General features: G+C 40.5%; 3 protein-coding genes across 3 annotated transcripts in view; all 3 read right to left on the bottom strand.

The window, feature by feature from the left end:
* LOC134853395 (uncharacterized) overlaps positions 1-27,111 on the bottom strand; it is a 551,043-nt gene that overhangs the window by 1,124 nt on the left and 522,808 nt on the right. Inside the window, exons 2-14 of the mRNA XM_063869388.1 lie at positions 15,456-15,680; positions 14,925-15,062; positions 13,858-13,948; positions 13,262-13,415; positions 12,633-12,784; positions 12,153-12,210; positions 11,569-11,739; positions 5,405-5,623; positions 4,810-5,006; positions 4,225-4,509; positions 2,993-3,133; positions 1,082-1,303; positions 387-538 (exon numbers count right to left, since the gene is read on the bottom strand). Coding sequence (XP_063725458.1) covers positions 387-538; positions 1,082-1,303; positions 2,993-3,133; positions 4,225-4,509; positions 4,810-5,006; positions 5,405-5,623; positions 11,569-11,739; positions 12,153-12,210; positions 12,633-12,784; positions 13,262-13,415; positions 13,858-13,948; positions 14,925-15,062; positions 15,456-15,670 — 2,195 coding nt within the window. The 5' untranslated portion in view covers positions 15,671-15,680. The remainder of the gene's footprint in view (positions 1-386; positions 539-1,081; positions 1,304-2,992; positions 3,134-4,224; positions 4,510-4,809; positions 5,007-5,404; positions 5,624-11,568; positions 11,740-12,152; positions 12,211-12,632; positions 12,785-13,261; positions 13,416-13,857; positions 13,949-14,924; positions 15,063-15,455; positions 15,681-27,111) is intronic.
* The window catches only part of LOC134853394 (uncharacterized), a 410,233-nt gene that overhangs the window by 50,173 nt on the left and 332,949 nt on the right, over positions 1-27,111 (bottom strand). The gene's annotated exons all lie outside the window — the stretch shown is intronic.
* LOC134853260 (twisted gastrulation protein homolog 1-A-like) lies at positions 18,682-19,385 on the bottom strand. Its single transcript, XM_063869234.1, has one exon. The coding sequence runs from the start codon at positions 19,370-19,372 to the stop codon at positions 18,803-18,805; it is 570 nt and encodes a 189-aa protein (XP_063725304.1). The 5' UTR covers positions 19,373-19,385; the 3' UTR covers positions 18,682-18,802.

Below are 27,111 nucleotides of genomic sequence, written 5' to 3'. Positions count from 1 at the left end.
ATTCCGGGGCAAAACACCAAAAGTCATCTACATCATTCACGTTGAATCCCAGATTTTTATATTCGAACTAAGTTGTCCTTTTAATCTACAAACTTACACCAGCTAAATTTATTACATCAATGCTGCAACAGAAAATAACAGGAATAAATCTTCAACAAGCTTGAAATACATGTCCCTTTCACATATCGGTCTCAAATACTTAAATTTGGCGACAGATCGTAATAATAGAGCCCTAGCAGAGACGCAGTGCCTTCGAACAACACTACATGTTTCTCGAATACAGAAGAGATAGTGTTTAACAGATTATGCTTTATGATCACATACATTTGTGGAGATTTTGCAACGGGGCCTACACTTGTAGCCAAAACCTTTATCAGGGGACTGACCTCTCTTCGCTGGTTGTCTCATCCTCGCTGTCTCCCAGTGGCTCATTGACCAGGTAGAGTCCCTTCAGTGCCTCCTCCACTATCGCATCTTTCACCACATCCCTCCTCTGCAGTTCTTCCAAAGAAGGAATGGGGAACAGAGGGGGCGCATCCTAGAAACACCAAATAACATGGTATAATTTAATCTTAAGTAAATTGACATCAGTCAAGGAGTTGGATGTGACTGGTAGTTGAATTGGTCCTTATCCAACTACATTTCATGGTAGCTGTCTCGCACAGTGAAAGCGAAGCGAAGCGTACCAGCAATCACATGGCTGCCGGTTCCACATTGGCATCTGCGCTATAATTTTCCAGGCTCGCATAGCTAAATTGAACTTAAATAATTAACCACTGGGTTAGGTTTTTAGCTGCTGAACTAGCAAACTTTCACTTTTTTCTCATTGATATCTCGACTGTTTAATTGTTGAGATTATTTAAATCACGAGAGAAAGATAAGTACGGAATAGTTACACGAAAACAAAATCCTCATTGAGAGAAATCCGCAACATTCATAAACATTACCTTCATTTCATTCCCCTCATAAAAATAACGAGATATCTGAAAAATCTATTTGAGTTCACCCAATTTCCCGTCGGTTTCACTTCTAGCATGAGCTCGATAACATGCTTTGACTTATTACTTATAAGCACACCCACCTCGCTAGCTTGACCCTGCACCGAACCTGTCCTCTGATTCGCTCCTTGACCTCCTTCTCTCTTTCCCTCCCCCTCTTCGTTTTGTTGGTTGAAATCGAGTTTTGGGAAGAGACACGAGGCCTCTGCATCGTACTCTTCAGACTGCAGGATGGTCTCTGCGTGAAATCTTGCCACTTTAGCCAGTTCGAACTCTTTCAAGTCAGTCGCCATGTGACACACGTCCTAAAGCGGGACACAGACACATCAGCCATTTACTTCATACAGACCGTAGAACGGATATTTTCAATTTTTGTACAGAGGCGAAGCAGAACTTCGCACCTCTTGAGATACAACACAAACCTAACATTGCAAGATAGAGAAAACTTAAAGAAAATCACGAAGTCGAAAAAAATGGCTAAGAAAAAATACGAAAAAAATCATTAAAATGATGTTCAATTTGAGATAAACACGTCCAGAAACACACTTGCCGATTTTAAATTAATACTCTAAGCGGTAACTAGGTCGACAAAATTTAGGAAAACTCCCTATGAGCCCAAAACAAAATTGTTGACATAAAAGTTTCCATTTACCAATTTTCCCACCAATCCGATGAAACATCAGCCAAAACATTCAAGCCAAATTTTCAAGTGAAAGAAAGAAATAACGAAAAAATTAGAGTTGTTAAATTTACAATTTATAGGAATCATTGCAGGCACTTTCGACACAGAGGCGAAGCCGAGCTTCGCATCACTTGCGATACAACACAAAGATGAAAAAAACTTAAGTCGAAAAAAAACTAAGGTGAACCAAAATTTTCCTATCTTTCGGTAAAAAATAAACATAGCCAACTTACAGTTGGAAAAGAATAATGCACGCAAGTAAAAAAAAAACAGATTTTTCTTGAAAAAATCTCAGCTTTCGAATTTCAAAGAAAAAAACGATGCACTTTAAGCTCTTTGAATTTCTAGAACAACTTATGACTGGCGCCTTTTTGATAACATTAACTCAGCTTGAGATAACATGATCAATAGGAAACGTTTCTATTCCGCGGGAAACCTAAAAATTAAATTCCACTTTCGAAACCAGAAATAGTTTTTTTACGCCATTTCCACGTTCGTATTTTGAGAGTGCTATTTACGTAAACTTTAGCAGACCAGCTCAGTTAGTGTATATATACTTAAGAACATTCATAAATGCATAAATATGTATGAATGCACATCTGTAGTTATTAGAGCATTTTAAGACATTTTCCTGAAAAAAAACACCAAGACTTATATACGAGTCTTCAATGCGTTCATTACTCTTCATAGGGGCCAGCTAAAGCTACAGGTACGTTTTGACACTTTTTGAATGATGCGGTATGAAATGGGTAATTTTAAAAAGAAGACTTTGCCCAAAACCTTGATTGTTTCTGTACTAAAATAAGTGAGAAGAGTGAAAAAGTTTTGAGATTTGGAATTTTATTTACTTTACCAAAAAAATGAGTAGTCGCCGGGTAGAAAAATTATCGCAACCAGCTCTTTCGGTTGAGCCCTTCTTCTCAGATTTGATAGGATAGTTTTTAAGAAGTCAAAAAGTTTTGTCAAAAAGGTTCAAATGGAAATGTTTACAATTTTTTTTTTAAAATCCGTGGTGTGGCAACTGAGCCGACAAAACAAGCAGACAAACAATAAACTGACAAATTTTTGCAATGGATATTTTTCCGCTTGAAAAAAGTTCAGGCCAGAGTAAAATCTAGAACATTTGCCGTCCCATGCGTAGTTGTTACCTCTAGACCAATTGTGCCGGAGTAGATAAAAAATTGAATTTATTTTCAAACTAGCTATCAACTGCCTTTGTTTAAGAAGAAAAATCTGTGATGGGGCAACTACAAGCGTAGAAACTGTCAAGTAAAAACTAGGTCAAGTCTATTGGGTGAGTGTTGTGTGTTACCATGCAGCTGTCGGGACTGTTGATGGCAGTGGCGACGTTGAGTGCCTTCTCCAGTCTGCCTGTTCGCATGAGGGAGTGCATGTACTTGAGGGAGAAGTGGTACATGCTGTGCTCATACTCTTCACCCACCACCTCACTCACCTAACACACACAACTCATAACTATGCGAGGTCGAGTCTTTTCATTTATTCTGACCAGAACACTAACAAAACTGCTCGAATCTGATTGCTTGACATTTGATGCAACCACAATGCATTGTTTGAACATCTCGTTTAATTGATGCGACAACTCGAAAGAAAAGACAACTCGCAAAATTTAAGGAGCGCTACAACTCGCAAGTTTTTGAAGCTAATTGGAAACTTTATATTCTTGGTTTAAAGTTGCCGGTGGGCGCACTATGCGCGCGTCGCCGCTTCGCGGCAATAACCGGCTCTAAATTTCGTATAAAGTCCTACCCTGTTGTCAAGCTCGCAACACGTTGACGCGACTGCGGTGGTGAGTATATTGCGAGTTGTCTTTTCTTGCCAGTTGTCGCATTACGGCGGACGCCCCCCTTCAGGGATTCGACCCTCTCACCAACCAAAGGTTCCTCCATTTGGTATTACTTTATGGTATTCATTTTAGGCCGACCAACCTTAAAAATTTTCTGAAAGCGCCTTCGTGTTGGTCGGCCTAAAAATTTTCTAAAGGCGCCAATATATACTAATTATAAAGGTGAACGCGCGCCGAAAAAACGCAATTTATCGGTCGAAAAGTTCCAAAAAAGACTTTTTTGGACTGTTTTTTCAGAAACTTTATGTTCTGGGAGTGCTCGAAAAATCAATGGATTTGATCGACCTTAAAAAAAAAGAGAATCCCCCACGCCCGAGAAAATCCGCCCCGAGAAATCCTAGTAGATCCGCCCCTGCAAACACCCACAAGGTTAAGTGAGAAAACATAACATAAACAACAGAAAGATGAAACTTCGCAATGAAAACAAAAACAAATATATTTACTATTTTTGAACATTTTAACTATCATATCATCCATGGGAAGAAAGATATCGAGTTATAGCTTTTCGAATTTCGAGAATCTTTTATGACAGCCACATTTTTCATAAAACCAACCTAAATTGAGACAACTGGATTAGTAGGAAAGATTTATTCTGCTGCGCTAACACTAAAAACACCCGACCTAAAAATGGTTTCTACTTATAGTTGTATTTCGAGCAAACTCGGAGAAAGCCTACTAACCTGACCACCGTTGAACGGTTCGTAGAATAGATCCAGCACTCTATCGACCGCATCTTCGGCCTCAAATCCAATCGGCCTAGAGAGCAGTCGGCTTAGAATCCTACTGATGGCCAAAAACAACAACTCGTGGTCTTCATTCCAGTTCAACTTCTCCAGTAGCTTGAAGGTGTTTGAGAGGGTGTTTCTGGCAGTCGATATGCGAGATAGAATAAGATTCTTCATGGTGAATTTGGGGGTGATGAAATCGAACATGATGAAGGGACCCCTTTCGAGAAAGACTAGAATCTACACCCCGGGCGATAGATTACAATAGTAGCTCACTTATAAACTAAACACCATGTTTAAACATTGAAATTGTATTTTCAGATACTTAACCAACTATATTTTGTTTTTAAATGAAGTTGTTTCTCGGACTTGACGAAGATTTTGCTTCTTCGCAAAGTTCTATTGAGTTCATTGGAAACCGAAAACTGAAAGTTGAAACTAAAAGTTTTTCAGTTTCCAAAAAACGCAATGAAAATTTTCGCTTTTTGTTCACATTGTAAAGCAGTTTTGTCTACTACAATAACCTATCGCCTATAATACCTTCGTGTGCGGTTGTATGCTTCTGTTGTTCGCCTCCAACAAACTCAGTTCGATCTTGTAACAGGATCCGATGTTGTGGATGTTGGACCGAGTGTGTCTGAATATCTGTCTCAAACTCAGAGTTGAGTTTGACTCGTGAGACCTCAAAGATACTTTTCTCACTTTTTCTGTGCAGAGTGCAACGTTGAACTCATTGCCTGAAACCATTTCATAGTTTTTGTGATGGTTTCAAAATTGCATGCATCTGAATTTGAATGACTACGTTCATACTTTTGACTTTGTAATTTTTAGAGGATTTTTGCTGACAATTCGATATGCAAAAATTCCAATCACAAGACGAGTGTGACAACATACATCTTTTTAGACACATAAATAATTTTTTAATGCTCAAGCTTTCGAACTACAAAAACCCAATGAACCATCAGTTCGCACACAAAAAACTTAACTTGAGAGTTCTTACTTTTAAATGAAGAAACGGCAATAAAAATCAAAACTCCCAAAAACCAGTTAACTTCTCGGTTAACTCATACATTTAACTTTTCAATGAACGCAAAATTACAATAGCTCAAAAAATGCAACACTTCTCTGATCTCACCTGCAACATCTACAATCTGAATGTCTCCTTTGCGACTGAACAGAAAGAGGACGACACTACTAGAGTGCCAACATATGAAGTGCACATTATCCACTCTGAGAGAATGAGTCAGTTGGGTCGTCTTCTGGGTCACATTGTCGAATATTTGGAGTTCTTTTCCTGTTCCAGACACTGCACACAGGCGACCATTGGGAGACCACTTGCAACACATAAGCTCACCTAACAATAAACAAACAGCACTTTTCCTCTTAGACTTTCATCTGCGCTGCTTTAGATAGTGTTGTGCAGCAAAAGTTGGGAAACGAAAAATCACCAATCCGACTGAATAAAACTAGTGATTCGCAAAGAGTGTAAATTATTTCATGACTTATAGATAGAAGTCAATTGATTTTTGTTAAATGCGGTTTTAAATAAGTAAATCAGTTCAATCGTAGATTTAGTTCAAGCTGAGATGTCTTTTTTAGGCTTCAACATTCCGCCTCCCTTGAAGTGTATTCAATTTTCAGATCGTTATTATGTCTGGATATGACAACCCATTTACAGTGTATGAGACGAAGGAGAGGAAGAGTAGGGCGGAGTCGGGTAGAGCACCACGTCTGCCTCCACATGGCGAGGTGCGAAGGTCTAGTAGGCGGGGCGCTGTCGACCGGGAGGACCTGCAGGGTTTCTTCGATGCAGTGACCAGAGGAGATGTGTGTTTCACTCCGATTCCTGTAAAGTCGTTGGATGAGATCCAGTCTTCAAGGAAGGAAGCTGCAATCGTGGATAGGGCAGTTCTGCGGTTTCCGAAAGCTGAGACTGTGAGTAGCATTTATTCCATTGTATCATAGTAGTAGAGTATAGCGGGTGTGCATCAATTGTTTGTTTTGTTTTAGAAGCAACTTAGAGGTCTTAAACGTATTAGTTACCTCAGCGTAGAAGGGTCATTGTGCACTGGCTGGTAGCAATGATTCGGAGATGGGGTTCACTGATGCTGCTAAGTATCTGAGGAACCTTGGTTCTCAGCAGAAGAAACTGGTCCGCTATGGTGTTCTTGTGAAGGGGAAAAGTTTGTATCTTCCATATGCGTGGTGCCATGCAGTTCTGAGTCTCTGCGACGAAGAGAGGGTCTGCTGCATGTACTATGCGGAGATGCAAACTCGACTTTCCTTGGTAGCATCTGCGTGGAAGCGCTGCCAGCAACACTGCAGGGTCAACAAGCGAAAAGGACCAGATGACAGCGAATCGCATGACAGCGAATGACTGTTCAACGGTAAATATGTAAACAATTATTCAATAAATGAACTGCACCATAAGTAAGGAGTATACAAGTGAAGTATTAACGGTACGAGTCATGAGCGAAAGTTTGTCCTAGCTGTTTTCAGACAATAATTACATTTTGGGTCATGAGGGTACAACCTCATACGAATTTTAATGCTGGGAATTTACAACATTGGGAATTTACATGAAAGTGGTCAATTTGAACGATTCAGACCAGAATGTATTGCATAGGGGATAATTTAGGTTCCTACTTTCAAAAGGGTCATGGGGGTACTACCACTTAAAATTTGAAAACTACACATTTTTGATATTTTTCGATTTTTAGCACTATAAAGTTCTTGTTTTAAATGAACTGCACATTGGATATGACTTGGTTGCTTCCGCAGTTTCGCGACTGGGCGTATGGATTCACCAGTTGTGGTCTTCACTTTTACCACTCGAACAATCGAGTCATTTCCAGGATAAACTTCAATGATTCGTCCAGTTTTCCGTTCTAGCGGTCGTTCATTGTCTTCGGCAAGTAGGACTAGGTTGCCAACTTTAAATTCTGGGCCATCCGTGAACCATTTTTTCCGTATTTGTAGCGTTATGAGGTAATCCCTTTTCCAAACTTTCCAGAAATCCTTGATCATGTTCTGTAATAGTCGATATCGTACATTGGTTGAAACTTGGATGTCAGCAGAGGGAAGAGTTAGCAATGATTCCCCTATCAGAAAATGAGCGGGTGTCAGCGGAGTTGGGTCGTTAGGATCACTTGACATTGGATACAATGGTCGTGAGTTTAAGACAGCTTCAATTTGATTAAGAATTGTAAGAAATTCTTCAAAACTGAGACGTTGCAGTCCTATAACTTTTCGCATATGTCTCTTCATACTTTTTACAGCTGCTTCCCAGAGTCCTCCAAAGTGAGGAGCACGAGGATGGATGGTAACCCACTCAGTTCCTTGGCTATTGACGAAACTAACAACTGATTTGTCCGTTCCATTTTTGTCGAGCAGTTGCCTGATTTTGATCAGATCATTTCGAGCCCCGATAAAATTGCTTCCATTGTCACTTAAGATCTTCTCAGGTTTGCCATGGCGTGCAGTAAATCGTTTCAATGAAAGGATGCATACTTCTTTGGTTAGACGAGTAACCATTTCCAAATGAATAGCTTTTGTCGCGAGACAAACAAAGACGGCAACATAAATTTTTGAGACCCCTGCTTCCTTAATTTCAAAGGGACCAGCAAAGTCTATTCCACATTAAGCAAATGATTTTGCGGGTGTTATTCTTTCTGTAGGAAGAACAGCCATGAATTGAGAAGTAGGTTGCTGACTAAATCGGACACATCTCATGCATCTTCTAATGAACTGTCGAACTAGATCACGGCCTCCGATTATCCAAATTTCCTCTCTCATTGTGTTCAGTACTAATTGCCCCCCGCCATGAAGAGTACCTTCATGATATTTGCGTATAAGTAGGGATACTAAATCAGATTTTTTCAAAACGAGTATTGGAAACTTCTTGTCTGTTGGGTAGTTCGATTGTGAAAGTCTGCCTCCAACTCTTAGTAGATCGTAATCCTTGTCGAAAAACGCACTAAGATTGAGTAGTTTCGATGTTTCACTCAGCTCCCTTTTCACCTTCAGACAATTTAGCATTGATTTGAAGTGTATTTCTTGGTCTAAACGAAGAATTAGCATTTTTGCCATGATTCTATTTTTAGGACTAAGACAATCTTCTTCAAGTTGTACATCAGATGTCCGCTTAGATCTGAGCCACTTCCGATAGTTTGTCGATATTCTATGCTTAAGATGTTGAACAAATGATAGTACATAGCATGCGATGCGTACTGTCTTGTTCCAAGTGCTGTAGTCCTTTAAACGAAAAATTCCATCCGTCATTTCTTCGTTTTGAGCATGATTTGCGAGAACAGTTCGAATTTGTTCACTTTTTGCATTAGTCATGGCTTTGAAGATTCGTTTTTCAGGTGCTTCAACTAGAGATGGTAGCTGGTTGGGCCAGTGCCTTTCATCCTTGATCAGCCAATCTGGTCCATTCCACCAGAGTGAGGAAGATATTAATGTGTCAGCTAATACACCACGAGAGGCTAAATCAGCTGGATTTACTGCTGTTGGCACGTGTTTCCAATCACTTCTGGGTAGGGTCTCTTGTATTTGTGAAACTCTGTTTGCAACAAAAGTGTTCCACGTTCTTGGAAGTTGAGCAAGCCATTGCAAGACAATTGTTGCATCAGTCCAGGCGTGTGAAGTTATCTTGAGATTTGTTTTCCTCAAAATTGAATGAACTGATTTAAGAAGTTTGGTAGCTAAACTTGCACCGCAGAGCTCTAATTTGGGAACAGAGATTGCTTTGACCGGAGCCACCTTTGTTTTGGAGGTCAGAAGATACGCAAAAGTTTTGCCATCATCATTGGTAATTCTTGCATAGATTGCGGCTGCATATGCTTTTTCGGAAGCATCACAGAATACGTGAAGTTGAACCTCCTTTAATGGATGTGAGCTCATAGATCTTGGTATCTGTAGTTCCAGTAGTTGAGGCAAAGTTGCGGTGAGCTCATACCATTTTTCCTTGGTTTTCTGATCGACATCAGAATCCCAATCAAAACCTTGGACCCATAGCTGTTGCATGAGACATTTGAAATTTATGATGAATGGAGCTAGCCATCCCATCGGATCAAACAATTTTGAAAATGTGGACAGAAGAGTCCTCTTTGTAAGCAGTTTCAGCTCTGGTAAGGCAGTTGAAAAACAAAAGATGTCCTTATTGGGCTTCCAACTGACTCCTAGCGCCTTGATTTTGTATTCGTCAGAGAAAAGTTCCAGCACATCCGATTTTTCGCGGAGATGTTCTGGCAATCCTTCAATTATTTTACCATTGCTTGAAGTCCATTTTCGTAGAGGGAATTCATGAGAGTTCAGCTCTTCGCATAAATCAGAGATGAGTCTTTCTGCTTCATGCTTATCATTAGCGCCTCCAAGAAAGTCGTCTACATAAACAATTTTTGAGACTTTCTTTGATCATTGGGTTCTTAGATTGATCTGCTACTTCATTGAGGCATATTGTTGAGTGAAAAGCTGACGAAGCTATTCCATATGTAACACGTGTCATCCTGAGATGCTTGATTTCATCCGATCTAGAGCAACTTGTCGGTACATTTTTGCGGTATCTGCTGATAAAGCAATTGGGTAGAACCTGAAGCGCATGATTATCGAGTAGAGGTCATCTTGTGCCGTGGGACCAACCACCAAAGTGTCGTTGAGTGATTGTCCGGTTGATGTTGTTGCAGATCCGTCGAAAACTACACGTAGCTTTGTGGTAGTAGAATCTTCCTTGAAAACGCAGTCATGTGGCAGATAATATATGCTATCAACTGGCTTTTCGATTTCTCCAGGCGGTATGTACTCCATATGCCCCATATCGAGAAATTCGTCTATGAATGCGGTATAGCGATCTTTTAGTTCTGGATTCTGTTCCAGTCGTCGCTCGAGATAATTGAATCTGCGTTTTGCTTGTGCTAAACTGTCGCCAAGTTGACTATTGGGCTTGAAAGGCAGCTGCACGGTGAATCGTCCATTTTGTACTATGGTTGTTTACTAAAAGTGAGATTCACATCGATCTTCTTCTGTTGTTGTCTTTTTGAAATCAGGAATTTCTTCTAATTCCCAAAATTTCCTTAGACTATCGTCAATAGACACATGAAATGACTTGAAGAACGTTGTTGGAGGACCGGGTGTTCTGCCGCTAATCATCCAACCAAATAGAGTGTCACGTGCATAAAGCTTGTCTGTAAGCTTAATCTTTTCGCAGCCAACAATGTCGTTGTAGACATCACAGCCTAGGATTATATCGATTTCCTTTGGTTTATCAAAGTCTGGGTCCGAGAGCTTAAGACGTGTGATATCCAAACTGTTCGGTATATTCACCCGTTCTCTGGGCAGGTAGCCAGAAAGTTTTTGAAGAGTGAAGGCTTCAATATGTAGAGATTGATTCTGAGAATCCTTTGTTTCCAGATTGACAGAACCAGATTTCACAGTTTTTGCTCCTCCGCCAACTCGAGTTAGTTGAAGAGTCAATTTCTTGATTGGTAGCTTGAGTCGGTTAGCACAGCTGGTTGTAACGAAACTGCATTCAGATCCGCTGTCCAGTAAGGCTCGACAATTGTGATAACCGCCATTTGCAGTTTTCACCTCAATTAGCACAGTTCCCAGTATGGTAGTGGCACCGGTAGTACCCCCGTGACCCGCAAACTTATTTTCAGGTCCCGGTTGCTTGTTTGGGTCTGTATGGATGTGAAGTAACGAGTGATGACCCTTTCGACAGGTTTGGCACGTTGACTTCGACTTGCACTCATGATTTTGGTGTCCAAGGGACAGGCAATTGAAGCATAATCGCTTTGATTTGGCTTCTTGTCTTCTATTGGAAATAGACATTTCCTGAAATTTTGTGCATTGATACACGCGGTGATCACCACTGTGTTTCCAGATTGGTCTGAATTTCCTTGATGATTTTTTCTATGAATTGAAGGTAACTGGAGGTCCTTCGTAGCTTCTGAGATGTCTTTTTTAGGCTTCAACAGATAGATTATAGATTCCTCGCAAAGCTAGACTGAGTGATGATTCTTGAGCTTTTTAAATAGACTTCAATACAAGCAATTTAAGTATATTGAAACCCAATGACTGACTTAAGCAATTTTAAGTTGAATGAGAGCCTTTGAAATGAGAGATTTAACTCTCATCTACCTATCGTTAGAAAAACGTATCCTCGCTTATCTCAATGCTAGGTTCTCTCCTCAATCGTAACACTTGGGGGCCAGATAGCGAATACTTTTAACTCCACTAATAGATAGAACTGTGAAGTTCAACAACTGTTAAAAACCAAATACACAAAGTGCAACCCACCCTTCATTTGCAGACATTTGACCTCTGACAAGAGTGGCTCTCCTGTTCCAGTAGTGGTGACATGGCTGATCTGGTATGAACCCCTGGAGGAGTGGATGTCTCTGTCTACTGTCTGGAAGCCACTCTCAGTGAAACACAAGTCTAGTACTTCTTTGCCCAGGTAACATTTGCCTAAAAAGTTAACAGTACAGCAGTGAATTGGAAAACAATTGCAGCATGAAAGATATGATCCTTTCTTTTTTATTTCTGTTTTGCGTTTAAAAATGTTCCTCCAACATTGTTTTAATAAATAGTTCAGTTTTGCGTTTTAAAATGTTCCTTCAACATTGTTTTAAGAAATAGTTCAATCTTGACTTAAAACTTGTTTAATCGATCTTGTGGGCTCAAAATTAATGTTTTGCCATTTCATTTCATGGCAATAATTTTAGACGCCAGATCTATAAATTTATTTCCCAGATATTTAAATTACTTCCATCAGAAAAAGTTGCGTTGATGTTGCCATAAATCAATTTATAAACCGTTTTAACTTCTTTTACTTTCAGTTTATGAAATCATTTTTTATTTTTAAACCAATCACTGCTTGCCTGTCTGTACTGCAACTCCACGTGATGACATTGTGAACACTACCAGGTCATTGGTGGCCTAAACAGTTGGCGAATTTTCACTCAAAACTGCATAAATTCTAATTGAGTTTCTCGAATACATTATTTCTGAAGCATTAAATCGAACTATTATTTAATCATTAGATCGTCGACTTAAAACAAACAATGGTGAGACCAAAAAAATATATATATCAATTTTGAAAATATCTATATATCACTATAGTCAACATGCAATTAGGAAAATTTTCACTAAACCCAAAGTATCAAACAAGCGACTAGTTGTTTGCGATTCCTTCATCAATCGAAACTGATAGAATAAATAAACCTACAAATTATAGCGCACGCCACAGCTTCGATGTTCTTAAAAACAAGCGGCAAACGCCTCCTACGCCATAGTTCTCTAAGGAGTGCCGGAGCAATGAAAAATCTTCTTTACTGATAGTTTAAATAACCTTGAATCACCTTTGATGTTCCGATCTCTGTGGTAGATGCACTAGAGGATGTTGCCGCTCTTCCCTGTTTATTATGAGATGCAGCAGCTGTCACTGGTTTAGCATAAACTACTATTGTGCTGTGGCCTCTATTCGCAAACAGCCTCCAGTTTGAGGGCACGCCTACACTCAGACCATTTAAACATAAACTTTTACGGCCCTTTGACGCCCAAGCTTTTAATGTCAACCAAAAAAGATCATAAAACATGTTTATAAGGACACTCAAACAGCTTAATCTTGTACATTATGAAAACTTCATAAAACACAAAAAGATATATATAAAAAATTGAACTAGCTTACCATAGAGAACCCTTTTGAAGTGTGCTTTTACTTTGAAGTCTAACAAAACTGCTCTAATAGCGTTCACAAATAGTTTTCGATTCACGAAGATTCAAACATTGATCTTTCAAAAATGTTTCCTCAAAATTTGAATTTTTTAAACCAATTTTTGATCTCATTTTTTTCCAATTTTTGATCTCATAGTTGAAACTCAATACCTCTTATGATGTCTTCAGAAAATGACTACTTAATGCTTTTTACGCTCCTCGGCGAGTGAAAGGAATTATTAGTATAAATTCAGATGGTCATGACGATTGTGACCTCCGATGGACGAGACAGGGAGGTCATAGTAGACCAGTTTGGGAGTGAAGCTGGACAGTTTGGCCACTTTGGAGCCAGAGAAGAAGATTGGCAGCTGTTTGCTGAAGGAGATGACGCCTATTCTATTGCTGCCTCTGAACGAGAACACGTAGAACTGCAGTCAGGCAGGGACACAAACAGAGAGACACGAAATCAGTATGATTATTTTAATACGCATCTTTTCAATCGTACTTTCAAACCACTGACGCAGTTTGAGAAAAAAAAATAAAAAAACACCAGAAATTCCATAAAACAGCAGAAAATTATACATTTTTAGAGTTATTTAAAATCTCAATTTCACAAAAAAAAAACTAGTTATAATTTGATTCAAAGACTTTGTTTTCAACATTTTCTTTTTTTGACCAGAAACTTTATTACCCCACTTAAAATTAGCGATAAACTCATATCTGGATGAACACCAGCAATAAAATCTTTGCACGGCAGAACTATGAGGTCAGATTCTTGGGTTGGCTTGACTATCTGCTCGGAATTCAATGACTAAACTAAGCTGGGTTTTAATTATTGTTCATTGATTTCAATTGATTTTGATTTCGTGCCTGTTCCGATATGATTGCATCATTAATTTCTTCGTCAGATGTGAATTTATTTTGTAAACTGTTGTCTATGAACATAAACTCCAAGTCTCCTAGAACACAAATTTAAACATTTTGTTAAACCATAATAGCCAATAGCCAGTTGGAAATGTGTCAATTAACGCAAAAAGCCTCTGAAATGATTGGACAGTTTTTTAACTTTCGAGGTTCAAAAAATATCTACGCGCTTTCACTTTCAGAAAAAAATATGATTGACATTTGTTTGATTAAATTCACCTAATTTGAAAAAACTGGATCAATAGGTAAGCTTATTATTCCACTGTTAAAATTAAAAACCACTTTCGAAAGTACTCAGTGCATCTTTTGTCGCGCCAATTTCACTTTCTTAATTGGAGAGCGTAATTTGCCTTGCTTTTAGCAAATGAATTTAAAAGTTTAAAGCAAAAGATCAAAATCTAAAATTTGGCGTGAACAATTTATCAGATGTTTTCGCACCAAATAAATGACTGAAGGACCAAATTGTGCTTATGTTTTCGATACCAAAGTAAAAAACATAAGCAGAATTGCGAGCACATTTTAATGAAATACATTTGTGGAAACACGTTGTTTTGGACCTCCAAGATGTCGAAAAAAACACTGCATCTAATTAGCTTAAATTATTGAAATTTCTATGGAGCTTGACGAGATTTCATTTCAATTCTAGACAATCAATTCAATGCATTAATATTTTGAAAGAATCGCATACCCCTTCACTGAATGTTCCAACCACGGCAACGCTGCAAGACTTTTAGAAAATAAAATGGAAAATTGATGTTCTTTAAAATAACATATAGGCCCGAAAACCGATATTCAGCTTCGAATTACATAAGGTAAAACAAAATAAAATATCACACATACCCTTTTTTAATCAGCCATGAGCTAAATTAGTCTGAATAGCAAAAAAATACATTCAGACTGGTTTTTCTAAACACCTCTTTGAAGTTTCTTTTTGCAATCCGAATTACGACTGTAAAGGCTTTAATCTGATGTATCACTGGATCTTTTGAGAGGTCAAAAAACTGTACTTTCCTGTTTCTGAGTTGACGTAGACATGTGCAAAAGTACGGTTGACGAAGATGATGATGACATAGAGTCTCGTTCTCCACTGAAAAGAGGCCACTTCCTGGTTGCGAAGAAGGGTCTCGAACTCAGGGAGGCTGAACTTCAATCTACAGCAGGCATAAACTTTTTGAAACTTCGCAATTACAAGGTCGCTGTTCTACTAATTGGGCAATGAATGAACAGTTCCCTGAAAACTAACCATATGTTCTAACTTCGGAGCTGAGGCTTACGACTCAACTTACCCTACCATGTGTGCATTTTTGTTCACTTTGTCCTACTCTAATGCATTTCGGCATGGAGAGTAGTTACCCAAAAACAGTTTTTAGCCACAATTCAATTTCATACAATCATTCTAAATCAATAACACTGGCTGCATAAAACTTATCTTAGCGCAAGATGAGGAACGTAAAAGGGACAAAATTCTTGTTTTTTTTAAGTTGTTGTTATTGTGGCATTTTAGATCGAAGCTGGAGGCAAAAAAATGCAGCATAATTACTAACTTGTCCGACCGTTTACTGGAAGGAGTTACCAGACAACCTCTATCTAATAGAGCAGTATTTCTGTGGAATGTAAGAGGCGTATCTGATACTGTGTTTCTTTTATCCTTGTACTGTCTCACTGCGAAACTGTCTTCACATGAGGGCAGTAGTTGGTCTTGATATTCCACACTCCAAATACAACACTGACACAGAATCTGCTGTGTGTCCAATGACATGAGAAGCTCTGAAAAGGATAAACTATATGCTACTACTAAGATAAACGAGCTCCTAAAAATCATCAGCTCCTCTGACGAAGACTTCTCATCAGATTTATATTTTCAATTAAAAGGAAAAATACCTTCAGTAGCACGCTCCAGTATATTTTCGACACATTTTGTCGTGTTTCCTCAGCGAATATGCTTAACTGTTGTTAAACTTATTAAATAAGTTTTAAATGAAAATGATTCGTGGAAGCTTGGAGCGCGTGCTCATTCTAGAAATCCTCCATAGAATGAGTAGATTGCTAGAGTTTTTTAGCAAAAAATGGCTCGAGTTCTGAATATTCACTCAATGAGGCAATTGCCTTGGCTCGTTTGTAAACGTCCGACAAAAATAAGTCTGAGATATCTTGATTTGCGGTACAAAAACTGAATCGATGAACCTCTGCGAGTACAGCGATACAACAATTGTTTTTGGAAAAACAATAATTGCAACTGAAAATGTTGCAAAACCGTTTGTCACCAACATAAAATGAGGCACAGTGAGCGCTGGAAACGCATATTCATCGGATGGTCTTGGCGGAAATAGGCTACAGCTACAAAAAAAGCTAAAAAAAGTGAAAAACATCTACTAGATCTTCATCTACGACAGCGCAGTATTCAAGGTAGACGCTTTCGTTGAATATCATGAAGACAATCATGTCTTTCATCAGGAGTTTATCGACAGCATAACTGGAAGTTCTTAAAATCAGGCTGCAACTCAAGGGAGCAGCAGGCCCATCGCAACGGATGCAGTCCAACAGAAGAGGTTCTTAACACAAACAAGCTTCGCGTGCGCTCTGCCAATCTGTAGCCACGACTGCGAGAAAGCTGTGTACCCAATCTTTGGCTCCTGACTTATTAGCAACTTCAGTGATAGTTGAAACCACTCGAAAAGATGGCAGGTTTGCGGGAAAGCAACCACTACCAACTGGCCATGAAGCTGGATTGCGAGCTGCTGATTACGTGATCATAGAGTTTTTCGCCAAGCCTGATTGCGCAGCTCTGCTGTTGGTGGATGCCGAAACGCCTTCAGGTACTATATCCTCGTTTCTCCACCATTTGTGCAAACATCTATTGTGAACCATCTCAACTGCCCGTCGACTTTCTTTATACGGAAGAAGTCACAACACAAGGTGATCCGTTAGGTATGCAGTTTTTTACATTGTCAGCCATGCCAATAAGCGAAGATACTGAAATTCCAGGGTGTTAGCAATAATGAATTGCTACGATGCAACAGGAATTGAAAACAATAACGCGCTAAAAGATGGTGACAAAAAGTCGTTACCGTTGAACAAAGCTTCAGTTACTCTCCGAATGCGAGATTGAAGAAATTATAACAGATGGGCACCGAGTTCTTGGATCAGTCATTGGACACCAGAGGTTTATCAAACAACACGTGAAATCAATCCCATGACATGCAAATTAATTACATTTTACTACTGAGAACGTCACCAGACATGGCAGAAGTGAAAGAGCCCATTTAAGCGTTCATAGATAATGCTCTGCTACCAAAAAAATCTCCTGGCGAAATAGATCTGACGAACTATTGAAAGTAGCGATATTACAAGGAGGCCTGGGTTTTACCAATCAAGTCTTCATAACGAAGCATGAAAACTAGATACCCTTCATTAATCCGCTAACCGAAACTGTTAATTCCGGAAAGCCTAAACCGACGGAAAATCTCTTACTCCTGCAACAAAGGAGTAATCAAGTGTTAAAGAAGAATCAAAGAGACGCTTGTGCAAGATTTTGGAAGTGTTCTCAAACGATTTCAAGAAAATGGCGAAGCTAGAAAGTGAACATAGTGCCTCTGCATGATAAAAAATGGCACATATCGAATCAGAAGTGTTCTTACTAACCAAGTCAAACTTTCGTGATACTTTTTCTCTGAAATGCGGATTTGCCCCTGATCACATACCTGTCACGTGTGCTTACGCAAAAGATTTCAATGGTGAACACTCTATTGACCTGTTCGTCAACGTCTTATGACGCTCTTGCTATGATGCAGCAGTGGAAACTCAACTACAGGAAGTAGACCGACCCTTGACACGAGGTTCAAAATCTGTTTGAGACTTGAGAAAACACTGTTTGACGTATGGGTGTTAATTCCACTGTGCAGAGCGAATAGTGACGACATTCAATATCGACGTCTGGAAACAGAAAAAAGTGCCCCGTTTGCCCAATAGTTTTATCCACATCGGAGGGTTAAGCTGTCGCCACCCAAGCACCAGTGAAACGACCCGCCTCTCTTTTGTCAGAAAATCTTGATATTCCACGTCATATCACACCATGCTGCCTTAGAAACCGGCCGAGCATTGCCATTACTCGATTTTGTATAATGTGTCTCAGAAGTGCACGGTCGAGGTTGAACGCCCAAGCTGACGACTGTAAAACTTACATAAAAACGTCTAATTTTTCCCTCAGAGAAAGCTAGCGAACTACTCCATTTTGTATTCCATTTTGAAGACCTTCACTAATATATTTTCTATTTCTCGTCATAGAAAACCGCTCATGATTTCAATCAATTTGCTCTTAGAATTATCTCCTCGTACTGTATATTTGTAAATGTTAAATGAATTAAACGTTTAAAATCCCTTCTTCAGCGAATCGTTCGTGTCACCATCTGAAGGTGAGAATATAAAAACATCTCAGCAAATTTGAAAGTTGAGTTTTAATAAGTTAAACCAATTGGCGACTCCGAAATGGTAAAATAAGTTGAAGCAAGGAGCTAGGTTCCTATGAGCAGTATGCCAATTATAACTCCATATTAAACTTTCTAACTCGTGTTTCGCGAGATATTTAAGCGTATAATTAACCCACTATTTGAAATTCAAATTATTACGCACGAAATCAGTGTAATTGCCTGATCGGACCTGTCTAACTTTCTGTAGGGACCTGCCTATCATAGTAGTACCAAGTATATTACTACGAATGATAAAACGATCGATTGTGAATTTACAAAAAAAAACAAATCGTATAAGCTTTTGATGAAATATCTTAAGAGATTTTTCACAGCAGACTGTCCAAAATATTTACAAAATTAACATTTTGTCCTCAGACAAACAGTTTCAAAAACAAAAATCACAGTTTTCAAAGATAAACAATGAGTTATGAAACACAATTGCGGCATTGAGGCACAACAGAGCCCAAGTCGTCACACCTTTCACCTCCAAAACAATTGCAGCATCCATTGTGAAACCAACGCATGACACTCGACCCCATTGAAGAACAGGAAGACGAGCATTTGTACATTGGCATACACGAATCAAAAAAGACACTTGGACATTTACTCTGCGGTTTTTCAGAGAAAATACCATTTGGATATTTCCTCGTCATTGCCGAAAACTGTGGAACACTTTGGGGCATCCATGGATACAGCCCCTTTGTTTCAGTTAGTGCATCAAACAAAGATGGTATAGGCATATCCAAAAGGTGAACAGTGTTTTCGGACATTGCATCTGAACCCAAACAATTTTTGCCAAGGCATTGGCAAGCGCACTGCGTAAATAAACTTCTGCCCAAGCATGTTTTGCACTCGTCGCAACAACTGCAATCCTCCAGTTCTATTGTGCAATTACAAGCACCAAGGAAAATACATTTAGATACCATATAAGCACAATTTTTGACATCACAACATAAAGCTGCTCCGATTGAAGCTAAGAAAATTGGCAAAAACATAATTCTGAAAAATATATTTCATAAATCAAGCAGAACCAACCAAAAACAACTCAAGCGTTTTTAGCTGTACTAATTGATTAACAATCCTGGCGTACACTAGCTTTTACTCAAAATTATTACATTTTCACACTTCAAATGCCAAACTTGACGAAACTTTTGAACATTTATTAGATTTTTGCCAAATTTTCTTCGGTCGACCTATAGCAAATAATCTATTGTAAGAAAAAACGAAATTACAAAAGGGTCCCTACCGTTTAATTACGGTAAATCCACAAGCTCGATAGGGCCATACCAGCGATATAAAAATGCATATATCAGCAATGAAGTGATAGATCAGCATTAAATGCATCGTCGTAATGTTAATTTATCTTAGCCGTCCTTCCTCTACAATAGCGCTTATGGAGTTCTCGATAAATTGAACTTTGCCTAGCGATCTGCACCCCCTTATACAAAGTATAGAGTTCCTCAGGAGCGCGAAGCTTATTTTAGTTCTTATGTAGTTTATAGATTCTGGATAGCTTTCTTGTCTTTTTTCACTTAGTTTTTCGGCTAATCGCTGCATCGTCCGCGTGGCTGTTGGAGCAGCGCCACTGTAACATTCGCCCGGAAGATACATATCGACGGAAAATAAAACTAAGTCCTAAGACGACTGGCTAACGTCTAAACAGAGCTTCATATGCTTTTCACCGTCTCTACCAAGCCAGTACTTTTCGGTGGTCTTTTCTAACATCGGGTCGACAAAAAACGTTACTGCTTTCGGCTTCGGTCAAAACACTCAAATTAACTTAATTACATGCAGAAATAGTGAGCTCATGGCTGGGTCTCAGTATCCCCAGACCACGAGGTCACTCCTAAAAACAGGGCTACTACTCATTGGATTATTATTGTTTTTGTTCAGTAGATAAAAATCATCATCTCCATTGAAGATGGATCAACCCTTTCCCCCAACTCCTAGCTTCTCATCCTTATCAGAATGAATCCAGTTGTTAATTAAATTCAATTCAGGACATGACAAGAAGCTAAAAGTTTTTATAACAGGATAAAAGTTTCAGTCCCGAAACCCTTCCTGATTCTTGAATCCATTGAATCAAGCTCGTTAATCTCGATTTCTTCGTAATCCGGAAGGCTGTCCTCCACTCTTCACCGTTGTCTGCAACGGCCTTGCAACTATTGTAGCGACACAATAGTTGCAACTCGGAACGTTCTTCTGTTTTTCTCTGTTGTTTTTCTCTCACAATCTTCGTTGTTTTCGTCAGTGCGACTATCGTTATTCTGTTGCTTTTTAGCTTTTCTGCCAAAATGGCCGTTTCGGACGTTTCTCGGAAATGTTACGCTATCACTTCAAAAATTTAAAAATTAGTAATTTCCGAATCCTTCAACCTTAACGTTTTGTTCAAGCGTTCAAATAACGTTCTTAATCCTTAAAAATCACTAATCCGGAAGGCTCGCTGCTAAAACTTCGAATTCTGCAGAGATTGCATTTTGGCATATTCTGGTCGAAGGTCACATACTCCCCGGACAGTCCGGTCAGTGTCTTCATTGAATCACGCAATGTTCGTAAAATAGATACAGTGTCATCGAACAGAATTTACAAAATGCACGAAATTACTTTTATCCACGTCACATCGACTCACTGCAGAATATAAATGGCATCATACTACATCACTATAGCCTTCAAATTCTTTCATCAACCTGCACATTGAGGATATGACCTAAGATAAAACATATTTTCTGACTTCCAATGTCAATGTCCCGATTAAAACTTTTTCTCTTAGATTTAAAAGGTGTTGGCTTGCAGGACAGTCCTGCCAACCAACAAGCTAAAATTATACTACTATGCTTCTTCCCTTCGGAAATCTTGCTTGTTATTGTCCTGAATATTAAAACTAAGAAACTCTGTGGTTAGAAAGAACAATGAAACAATCTCCCTCTTCGAGAGATTACCCAAGCCTTCCATGTCACCACAAAGTGATCAGTTCTCCTAGCTGATTAAAAACAGTCACGTAGGCTGGAATATTTAAATATACTCCTTCACTTAAGCCTTTCTAAATAAATAGTAAGTGAGTGTCTCTAAAGCCACTCAACTAAAATCAAAATGCAAATTTATAAATGCAACAATTTCAAAACTCAACTAAATGTTTCAGTTTTCAATTACAACTTGGTTGCTTGGTTTCTCACTTGATTTTTTTCGCACACATAAAATAATTCTGAGTTTTAAATTTTTCTTCATCACTCCTTTGTTTTCTTCTTTTTTTGTCATTTAGAAGTTCTAAAACTTCTAAATTCTTCTAATTTCGTCTATTTTTTCATCTTGCTTTTCGGTCATTCGTCAATGCTCCATTTCTTCCTCCTGTGATACTGACTCTGCACTCTCAGCCTCCGTATCTTGCAACACGTCCTTAGCTATCCTGACGCTGCTGGAAGCCGTCCTCCAACACTTCTGCTCTTCTACCCTCTGTTTGCAGCAAGGTAGGGGATCCAAGTTAGATTCGCTGTTCCTACAGAAGCTGTTGTGGAGACACAACGTCACGTTTCTCTCCAAATCCTCCTTTAACATCTCTGCCTTCTCCTTTCCACTACGCTCACTCGTCCTGGAAATTCTTTTCACAGCGGTAGTCACTGCATTCCGATGAGTCACGAGAGCTCGCTTGAAAGAACCTGCTCCAATGTCCAGCTGACATTCACTGTACACCCTGCCATGCTTCGACATATGCTTTTTCGCATATTCATACAACCATGCAGTCATGTTAGCTCTGAACCATGGCATCAATCGTTTCCTTGCCCATATCTTCTTCACTTCCATCGGAATGTTTACAATTTTGCACATTGTCTCAAAAAGATCTAAATCTTTTAGACAATCTAACTTCCGCAACTGTTCTCTCGTCGGTGCCTCCTGTCTGTTATTTTTTCTCTCACATGAGCTTCCAGCCATCGTATCGCCATCATAACTCCCACTATCACTATTGCTATATGCTGTGATGAATCTGGTAAACCCATGGAGAGCAGCTCTCCAGAGTCCCAGATCAACATCAGTTTACTACGCTTGGGATACCACCAGGTCTGTAACGGTTGATCCTCTCTGTTTCTCTCTCTCAAAGTCACTGAAGTTCCCGCTCACATATCCCATGAACTTCTTTCCTAGTATTGACTCCAATTCTTCCTTGGTTCTCTCTGGAACTGCTGAGAACATCTTACATAGCAACTCGTATGACTTCTCGGACATTCTCGCCAGTCTCACACACTTCGGCACTGAGAAGGCTTGATCCACGATCGTTCTCGTACTCTTTATGTCCACAGCTACGAAATGTACAGGGTATCTGCTCTTGCACATTGAAACCAATGTTGAACCCACCAAATATCGTGCTCCTGATGGTCTACAATAAGTCTCACTGTGTCTAATGTTCATTTCCGTCTCGATTGCTTCCCTCCAATTTCCTATGTATTTCTGCTCAGTCTGCAGAACTCCTGGGAATACTTCTACGCTGATGGCTGTGACCATCTCATGTTTCTGTTCCAGATTCAATAGTGACTCTAAAGAACCAAACATGCTGTAGCATCCTAGTGCAGTCACTAGATTCACATCGGTTCCTCCATGGCAATCTGCTATCAGTTCCGTTTCTGTTCTCGCTTTCATCACTACGTTTCCAAACAAAACCGTCAATTGCTTGTGTTGTTTCTCCAGGGTCTTCACACAGTCCAGACTTCCACAAACGTGACCCTCCAGTCCACAAACTTCCGCCAGACAGCTACCAGCTTTGACCCAGTCTTCTGGTCCCCAGCCAGGCAACTCCACTTTATCTTCTCCGTTGCTCTTAGAGGCCGTTATCATCACATCATTTATGATGTTGAGGTCACGCAGGTTACAGTCTGCATTCAGTTCCCTCTGTACGTCTTGTGTTGCCCGTAATGTTGAGTCAGCGTTGGGTAGGACACCATGATGGCCTCATCAATTCCCACACTGCCATCAAGCTCGTTCTCAGTAATTCATCTGAGAATCCCAACCCAAACTCCACTCTTTTGTCGGATTTTGATACGGAAGGTGCAGTCACCTCTTCCTCCAAGACCAATCCCAATTTGGCCTGTGGATTGTTAACGCTCTTGATCGTTACAATTCTGGACGTCCAGAATCTTAGCAACACCACCTGCTCATAATCGAAGAAGCAATCGCGTATGTCTTCACTCAGGAAAGGATTGTACGCTATCCCTATGATCCCGGATACGTAGCTTATACGATTTCTTCTTGATCGGTCCACAGTATTCACTGGATTTGGGCAATGCTCCCATAGATTTTTTAGTGAGTCTCAGCTCCTTGTTTGAGAATCTCCTGATTTCGTCTATATTTTTCATGGGTTCTAATTCCTCGGGTTCTTTCATGTTCACCCTCATCGGTTTACTTTGCTGCATATCCAGCAGTGCTAGCAAGAATAAGGCTTTCGTTCGCTCATCGCCTTCCTTAAGCATTTTAACACAGGTGTTCAGTGCAGGTACTGAAATCTGCTCTATCAGGAATTGAATGAAACAGAGAGCGTCTCTCCGCTTCGCACACGCTACTGCTGCTCCCTCCTGGACTATCAGATTCCTCAGGTTCGTCATAAGGAAAACCTTCTCCTCTTTTGATCTCTTCCTTTCTTCTGAATCATATTCTTCGCGAGTCAGTCCCATCATGCACCAGGCGAACCTGAGTTGTAACTCTGTTCTTACGTAAGGCACTGCCACGAGAGCATGTATTCTTGGCGTAGTCCTCATTTCTTCTTCGAAGTACCTTAATACCACTGCTTTCCATGGAAGGCTCACCAACTGCTCTATCGTTTCTGCCTGTATGTCAGACAACGCTAAAGTCCCGTACGCCTTCTGCTTGAGGGTGGTGCCTTGCAACATCGTTTCCAGATAACCTTCATGGCTTTTTCGTCTTCCAGGGCCATTACATACCCTCTATCCGAGTTTCGGTATTCTAACATCTCCATGTATCCACCGGTGGGTTCATCTATCGACACAGTCTCCGACACTGTTAGTCGGTTATATTCCACTGGTGTTAGTTGTCCTGCGACACTTCCCTTTCCATGATTCATGGGAGATGGCTTGAAGTCTTTCATTGTGCTCTCTCCACATTGGCTGAGTATTTCCATTTCTAAGGTTGCTGCAGTCAGAGTGCGGTCACTCCTTTTGGATTTATATCCTGTTGACTTTATCCCCGCCATGAGAATGGGTGGCACCATCGCTATATCAGTTAACATTTTATCTGTGCCAGACAGTTGATAATCACCTTGCCCCAAATCCATGACCTCCTCAACTCGTTTCCTTTTCGCTGAATTACCAGCTCTCATCGATATTTCTGAATCCACCTTCGTCTTTCCAACTCTCCTCGGCATCACTCTGCTGCCTAACTTCATTTTCATCGCATTGATTTTATCAATCACCAATTTTGATCGCATCGTCCCTCTCCTGGTTCTTGACAGATACACCACCTCTCCTTTATCGTCCTGCGGTGTCATCTTGATGGGAGAATTCGCTTCACTTTCATCAGTGGCCGAGTCGATCAACAACTCACACCGTCTCCCTTCACAATCACCAAGCTTGTCAAATACTTCTCTCATCAAGGGTTCCTTTGAACCACGGTCCAGACTTCTTCCATAAACGCCACTCTGTCCAGTTTGCATCCCGTCCTACTCTCGTGGTCTCGGTGATGTACTTCCCATTCTTCTTCGGGCAGCGTTCCCAAGAAAGGTACTCTGGCTGAGGCCTCTATTCTTCTCCTCCGAGGTGATTCCATGAGGATTCTCTGGTCGTTATTTCTTGAATTGCCAGGAGAGCTGCTCTCCGGCAAATTCCGTTTCATTTCCATAAAGGCTGACGGAGGCTCCAGTGTCGAGATGCCTTCATCCGCTGGCTCAGTCGTTTCCAACGTATCTGCATTATTCTCAAAATCACTGAAGATATTGAAATCCAGGCTGGATGTTCCTCCTGTCGATGCCCTGTCGTCTTCCTCACCAGCTTGATCTTGTTGCATGGGTTCTTCGGTTTGACGGCTTCCTCCCTATCCGTCATCTCCTTCTTACTTATCCCTGTTCGAGCTCGACGGTCTTTTTTCACCATTGTCGGCTTCTTCCGGGAATCTCGGTATGAGCAATGTACGGGCCGATTTATCTTCTTCTTCTCCATGGACCACTTTGATTTCTTCACAGCCAAAGGGTGCTAGGAAGGTTCTCGTCTGAAGTATTCCTCCCACTTTCATCTCCTGTTTTACACTAGTCAGGATTCATGAGGCTTCAGGCAATTCGGTCCTGCCTCTCATCCTCATCGGAGCTAAACCTAATCCCTTCCATTCCTCATCAAATCTTCCAGGCTTGGGAGTCGCGGCGTTGCTTATTCGCCTTCTCGTTGCTTGATCCGTGTATGCAAATCGTGTGTACTGTAACAAAGTATGGATCCATCGTTCCCACGAAATTATCTACTCTCCTTTCATTGGTTTTGAATGCTCTTAATCAAGGAGTTTGTACCACGGAGACTGCTCCGAGCAACATCCTTCTTATCAGAGGGAATTCAGGGATTGCCTCCGGCAGCTTCTTGTAATCGCCCCAGTCCTTCGTCTCTTCTCTCACTTTGTGATATGCTGCAGTGAGACGAGGCACTCTGGTTATTTTACCATTCGTTTTATCATAGGGTCTCAGATTCCAAAGCTTTGGAAACACCTCGATGTGTGCTCTTTCTACTTCTCCCATGCGATCACGGAAGTGATCGTCAAAATTGATGACTGTCAGCTCTGGCTCCGATATTTTCGCAAATAACAGATCTTCACTCATGAGCTCCCGAAATGTGTGCTGCTCTCACCAGTTCAGTGTACTACCGTCCACTGCCGATATGAGGTTCAGGTGCAGCACCGACCTCCTATATGCTTCCACTTTAACGTCAAGAAACGCAAACGTGACTGCTGATCCATAGATCACTGTCACGAACTCCGTGACTCCTCTGATCAGCGCCAAGGGATCGGTTCTCATAGCCAAACTCATATCGGTTAATAGAGGCATGCCTCCAACATGTCGTCTAACATCTTCCTCTCTTTCAATCGTCTCGTCTTCTCCCGTTCCAAAGCGATTTTGTTGTAAGAGATACTGGATAAGAGTGTGTCTCAGGTCTCTTATCTTGTTCCACGAGTCCCTTCATATCCAAGTTCCTCACTCTCTCTCTCTCATCTGCTCTGGACAACGTGCCAGTTTCATCAGTCCTCCCAAGTTTCCGTGGGTAATTGCAATCAATGTCAGAAGTCCGTCTAGCCGCAGGTTCTGGATTCCATCGGTGAGCAGTATCGCCGGTCCTTTCACGAAACTCTCTGCTCCGAATGTCACGAACAAGGCTATTAGTTCCACTATCGATACTTCCTCTACTGCTTGGAGGAATTCTTTTATCAAGTAGTGCGAGGATTTCGGGTAAACTTTTGCCAAGAAGGACGCGGTCCATCCGGCTCCCAAACCTTCTAGCATGCTGTCTGTTCTCTCAAAGCCCCCCTGTCTTTTCACTTCCTGGGTCCAGAAGGTTTCCAGAGTAATCTGACACATTCTGTTCACAAATTCAGCGGTCTTTTCTCCGGCATTTTCCGCCAGGTTCACCTCCTTCAACAAGTAGGCATGTATCTTTGTGATCATCACGGGGCCTTGCTCAAAAGCATCTGCACCCAATGCCGCTACTCTAGGGTTCAGGTGTAGCCACTGGTTGGCTTCCGGCTTGGTTCTCAGAACCATCGC

The sequence above is a fragment of the Symsagittifera roscoffensis genome, chromosome 8 (genome assembly GCF_963678635.1).
Source record: "Symsagittifera roscoffensis chromosome 8, txSymRosc1.1, whole genome shotgun sequence".
In the NCBI taxonomy this organism is placed as follows: domain Eukaryota; kingdom Metazoa; phylum Xenacoelomorpha; order Acoela; family Convolutidae; genus Symsagittifera; species Symsagittifera roscoffensis.
The sequence above is the reverse complement of the archived record's forward strand: the minus strand, read 5'-3'. Positions and strand labels throughout refer to the sequence as shown.

Bases quoted from the DNA above. Each gene is read 5' to 3' on its own strand.
- LOC134853260 (XM_063869234.1), bottom strand. From the start codon at position 19,372: ATGTTTTTGCCAATTTTCTTAGCTTCAATCGGAGCAGCTTTATGTTGT.